This window comes from Chiloscyllium plagiosum, unplaced genomic scaffold (genome assembly GCF_037043375.1).
Source record: "Chiloscyllium plagiosum isolate Xiang-an unplaced genomic scaffold, Cpla_swu_hap1 HiC_scaffold_16, whole genome shotgun sequence".
Classification (NCBI taxonomy): domain Eukaryota; kingdom Metazoa; phylum Chordata; class Chondrichthyes; order Orectolobiformes; family Hemiscylliidae; genus Chiloscyllium; species Chiloscyllium plagiosum.
This window is the reverse complement of record NW_028270154.1, coordinates 87,603,286-87,609,285: the sequence shown is the minus strand read 5'-3', so window position 1 is coordinate 87,609,285 and position 6,000 is coordinate 87,603,286. Positions and strand designations below refer to the sequence as shown.

The window sequence follows — 6,000 nt, the reverse complement described above, 5'->3', positions numbered from 1 at the left end:
ACAGGCATAGGTGGATGGATTGGTAAATTTGCAGATGACACTAAAGTCAGTGGAGTAGTGGACAGTTTGGAAGAATGTTACAGGTTGCAGGGGGACTTGGATAAACTGCAGAATTGGGCTGAGAGGTGGCAAATGGAGTTCAATGCAGATAAATGTGAGGTGATACACTTTGGTAAGAATAACAGGAAGGCAGAGTACTGGGTCAATGGAAAGATTCTTGGTAGTGTGGGTATGTAGAGGGATCTTAGAGTCCATGTACATAGATCCCTGAAAGTTGCCACCCAGGTGGATAGCGCTGTTAAGAAGGCATATGGTGTGTTAGGTTTTATTCAGAGAGGGATTGAGTTCCCAAGCCACAATATCTTGCTGCAACTATACAAAATGCTAATACGGCCACACTTGGAATATTGTGTACAGTTCTGATCACCATATTTCGGGAAGGATGTGGAAGCACTGGAAAAGGTGCAGAGGAGATTTACCAGGATGTTGCCTGGTCTGGAGGGAGGGTCTTATGAGGAAAGGCTGAGAGACTTGGGTCTGTTCTCATTGAAAAGAAGAAGGCTAAGAGGGGATTTGATAGAGACATACAAGATGATCAGAGGATTAGACAGGGTGGACAGTGAAAGACTTTTTCCTAGGATGATAACGTCAGCGTGTACGAGGGGGCATAACTACAAATTGAGGGGTGATAGATTTAAGACAGATGTCAGAGGCAGGTTCTTTACGCAGAGAATGGTAAGGGTGTGGAATGCCCTACCTGCTAATATAGTCAACTCAGCCACATTAGGGAGATTTAAACAATCCTTGGATAAGCACATGGATGATGATGGGATAGTGTAGGGAATGATCTTAGAATAGTTCACAGGTTGGCACAACATCGAGGGCCAAAGGGCCTGTTCTGTGCTGTATTGTTCTATGTTCTAGGTTCTATGCTGGAAATCAGAAAGACAAACAGAAATTGCTGAAGAAACTCAGCAGATCTAGCAGCATTGATGGAGAGAAGGCATTCTGTTGAGTTTTTCCAGCAATTTCTGTTTTTGTTTCAAATATGAGGGAGTTAATATTCACCCCTCAATGAACAGTCAGGTTATCCAGTCACTACAGACATTTTCACCCAATCTGTGCTGCAATACGCATCTGAGGCAAATAGGACTTAAACCCAGGCCTCCTGGCCCAGATGCAGGGACACTACAGCTGCAGCACAGAGACCCTTTACCCAGTCATTACAGCTTGTGAGAAGTTTTTGTTTAATGATTCACTAGATGAGGGCATCTCTAGCTAGGCCAGCATTTATTAGCCATCCTTGATCGCCCAGAGGGCAGTTAGGAGTCAACCCCATTGCTGTGGGTCTGGAGTCACATGGAGGTCAGACCAGGTAAGGATGGCAGATTCCTTCCCTAAAGGATATTTATGAACAGGATAGGTTTATCCCTTTTTTTTTTGTAAACAGTGGTTTTGCAGTCAATAATAGACTTTAAATGTCAGATTATTATTGAATTCACATTCCATCATCTGCCATGATAGGGTTTGAACGTGTGTCCCCAGCACAATACCTGGAGCCTCTGGATTAATAATGAAGCAATAGGACCACGAGGGCACCAGCTCCTCTCCACTGACTACCTCGTTTCCTTCATTACTACATTGACTTCACTTCAAAGGTATGCCATTAGCTGAGAGCTGCCCTGAGGTTGGGAGAGGTGCTACACAAATGAAAGTCCCTTACCCCTGTACCACCCCCCAATACCTTTCTGAGGTCATCTCCTGCGAGAGTAGAGACTCACCGACCACATCGAGTTTGTAGGTGGCGTTGATCTCTCCGGCCGAGTTGAAGACGTGGCACGTGTACTTCCCGCTGCTCTCGGGTTTGAGATTCCTCAGGCTCAGGGTCCACCTGTTCCTCTTGTTCTCCGACAGCTGCTGGTCGTCCTTCCACCACACGATGTTGGGCCGGGGGTTTCCGCTCGCCGTGCACTTCAGCCGGACTGAGCTGCCAACAGGCCTCGCTATCACCCGCTGCCGCATCTTACTGGGCTGTGTAAACCGAGGCTTCACTGAGGGGAGGAGAGGGAAGTGGGATGGGGGTTTAGAGGGAGAGATGTCAAGACACTGAGCTTCACTTGGATCCTTGTGTAGAATCATAGAATCCCTACGGTGTGGAAACAGGCCCTTCACCTCAACAAAAGTCCACACCGACAGTAACCCACCCACAGCCATCCCCCTGCCCTTTTACTCTACATTTCCTCCTGACTAATACATCTAACCTACATATTCCTGAACACTACAGACAGTTTAGCCCTAACCTGCACATCTTTGGACTGTGGGAGGAAACCGGAGCACCCAGAGGAAACCCACGCAGACACGGGGGAGAATGTGCAAACTCCACACAGACAGTCACCCGAGGCCGGAATCGAACCTGGGACCATGGTGCTGTGATGCAGCAGTGCTAACCCCTGAGGCACTGTGCCACCCCACAGACCAAATGCTTCAAGTACTCAATGGGCTGCCCCCAGTGGGTGTGGTAAAGTTATCAGAGTAGCTAGGGATGCGGGTGGTGCAGTGGTAATGTCCCTGCCTCTAGACCAGGAGACCTAGGCTCATGTCCTTTCTTGCTCTGGGGTCTCTCGAGTCAGGTTTATTTGACATAATTGGTGACTCAGTGGTTAGCACTGTTGCCTCACAGCACCAGAGACCCGGGTTCGATTCCAGCCTCAGTTGACTGTCTGTGTGGAGTTTTCACATTCTCCCTGCATCTGCGTGGGTTTCCTCCGGGTGCTCCGGTTTCGTCCCACAGTCCAAAGATGTGCAGGTTAGGGTGGATTGGTGTTAAAATGTCCAGTGACCTGCAGGCTAGGTGGGTTAGTTATGGGAAACATGGAGTTATGAAAAAAGGGTAGAGGGCTGGGTCTGAGTGGGCTACTCTTTGGTGGGTTGGTATGGAGTCAACAGGGTGAATGGCCCGCACTGTAGGGATTCTATTCTATACCTATCAGAAAACTCCCTCTGGAGTTAGGGACGTGGCCAGTACCTCAGAGTCAGTGCCAGTCACATACTTTGTATGTGCTCCTGGATCACTAATATCCTCAGCTCTGACTTAAGCCCCCATGTAGCCACAGGGCACCCCTGGTACCCTGATGTGAATGAGGAGATGCCTGCGGTCAGTACAGGACGATATCCCCCTAGTCTGAGATGGCAGAGGAGAGTTGATTCTGAAGCTGGACACTAACAAGATGCATAACACATCCCGGGGGTTTTCGTAGAAAAGTGAGGAACTTACCGAGTGCCATCATCACCGACAGTAAATAAACCCAGTCATAAAAATTGTTATTGTGCCCAGGTTGTTCTGCTATAACATCAGCATGAATTGGCTACAACGTGATTGATGGATTGTGGATGTTGTTTGGATAACGCGAACACACTGAACCTCCTACAAAGTGAGGTTGTGGTGAAACATAACTGTCACATTATAGCAGAATGACTTGCACGTAAGGCGAACACTGAATTGGACTGAGTTGTGAGAAGATTTGTAGCTCAGGTTGAGGTTCTGGATATAGGTTTTCTCGCTGAGCTGTAAGGTTTGTTTTCAGACATTTCGTCACCATACTAGGTAACATCTTCAGTGAGCCTCCGAATGAAGCACTGGTGGTGTAACCTGCTTTCTATTTATATGTTTGAGTTTCCTTGGGGTGGTGATGTCGTTTCCTGTTCAAACAGCCAGAGACACATACGAGAATTCCTAGAAGCATGGCATTCCAACTGGATCTCTATTGACAAACAAATTGACTTGGATCCAATTTACACCCCTGAGAAAAAGAACAGGAAATAATATCATAGAAATGATGTCACCACAGGAAATGACATCACCAAACCCAAGGAAGCTCAAATATATAAATATAAATCAGGTTACACCACCAGTGCTTAATTTGGAGGCTCACTGAAGATGTTACCTAGTATGGTGATGAAACATCTGAAGATGAACCTTCCAGCTCAGTGAGCAAACCTACATCCAGAACTAGATTGGACCCTCAGCAACAGAAGTCACCTCGATGAAGGACTGAGTGTCTCATTTTCCACTCTCAGGTCAGGGTGCCTTGGGTTATGTGAGAGAGTAAATCCCTCTGACCTCTGCTCCATCAAATACGTTAAATATGCCACGGGGAAGTAAATCCTTCACCCTCCGCCACATCTAACAGCAGGGGAGTTTTGGGATGCATTTCCATGACAGGAAACACTTTGCTGCTACAGTCTTTGACCCTACAGCTAGGAAAGGGAATGAGATTGAATCTAAATCAGCTTCACGTGCCAGCAAATAACTCAGTCTGGTCTTCATTAGGAGTCAGGTCCCTGTCCCAGAAAAGGACCTGTCAAGTTTCCAGTGGCTACTTACCCAGCTGCTTTCCAGGGATGTCTTCACTTGCAAAGTCTGACTGCGATCCCTCGGGAAGGGGCTGACCACTGCTCACACTGCTACTACTGCTGTCATCTGTAAAAAGGCACACACACACGCACACACACAGTCACTTGGGCAGAAGCTGGAAGGAGTCTTGTTTGGTTTGATCATTCATGGGATGAGGGAGTCACTGGCCAGGCCAGCATTTATTGCCCATCCCTAATTGCCCAGAGGGCAGTTAAGGATCAACCATGTTGCTGTGGGTCTGTTGTCACATATAGACCAAGACCAGGTAAGGTTGGCAGTTCCCCTCCCTCAAGGTCATTAGTGAACCAGATGGGTTTTTATTTTTGACAATGTTTTTGTTAGGTGCTCAATACCAGACTGTTATTGAATCCAAATTCCACCATCTGCTATGGCAAGATTTGAACACAGTCCCTGGAATGTTACCTGGGATGCTGGATTAGTGTTCCAGAAATAATTCCACTAGGTCATCACTTCCCCATCTCACTCTAGGATTTCTGCATGTGCCTGTGATTTAAAGTATTAACAACCCACTTTTCCAGGATTCAGTTTCTTTATCCTGATATGGACCAGACCAAACCCCCCTCAAAACATATTAAGGAGACAGATCAGACCTTAACTTTTTCTTATTTTAAAGGTAAGTGCCAGATGTTGTGTTCTGGATGCAATTTGATTGGTCAAACTGCCAGGTTTGAAGCAAAACACACTTTATTTATACACTATAGTTAAAATAAAACAAAAGAAAGAAGAAATTGGAATAATTCATTGGAAAACTTAACAGAATAATAGATTACTTAACTACTTATTTGTTCCAATAAACAGGATCTCTTCCAATATCGTAACATCTCATAAACACACCCTTGGCAAAAACAAATTCAGTAAAATAGATTATCTCAGTCCAGGAGGAAAGGACATCTGTTTGAGAGAGAGAGTAGCAGGGAGAGATGTACTGCAGGTCCACAGATCACTGAAAGTGGCAGTGCAGGTAGATAAGGTAGTTAAAGAAGTCTTTGGCATACTTGCTTTCATTGGAAGGGGCTTTGAGTATAAGGATAGACAAGTTATGCTGCTGCCAGGATTGGAGGATTTGAGCTATAGGGAGAGGCTGAACAGGCTGAGGTTGTTTTCCCTGGAGCGTCGGAGGTTGAGGGGTGACCTTATTGAGGTTTACAAAATCATGAGGAGCATGGATAGGGTAAATAGGCAAAGTCTTTTCCCTGGGTTCGGGGGAGTCCAGAACTAGAGGGCATAGGTTTATGGTGAAAGAGGGAAAGATATAAAAGAGACCTACGGGGCAACGTTTTCACACAGAGGGTGGTATGTGTATGGAATGAGCTGCCAGAGGAAGTGGTAGAGGCTGGTACAATTGCAACATTTAAGAGGCATCTGGATGGGTATATGAATAGGGAGGGTTTGGAGGGATATGGGCCAGGTGCTGGCAGGTGGGACTAGATTGGGTTGAGATATCTGGTCGGCATGGACGGGTTGGACTGAAGGGTCTATTTCCATGCTGTACATCTCTATGACTTTATAACTTTAGTTTGGCCACACTTGGAATATTGCGTACAGTTCTGGCCACCACACTACCA

The 6,000-nt window shown here is 46.3% G+C and overlaps 1 protein-coding gene across 1 annotated transcript in view; it reads right to left on the bottom strand.

The window, feature by feature from the left end:
• LOC122556846 (fibroblast growth factor receptor-like 1) overlaps positions 1-6,000 on the bottom strand; it is a 177,247-nt gene that overhangs the window by 7,910 nt on the left and 163,337 nt on the right. Inside the window, exons 4-5 of the mRNA XM_087995497.1 lie at positions 4,385-4,480; positions 1,782-2,051 (exon numbers count right to left, since the gene is read on the bottom strand). Coding sequence (XP_087851623.1) covers positions 1,782-2,051; positions 4,385-4,480 — 366 coding nt within the window. The remainder of the gene's footprint in view (positions 1-1,781; positions 2,052-4,384; positions 4,481-6,000) is intronic.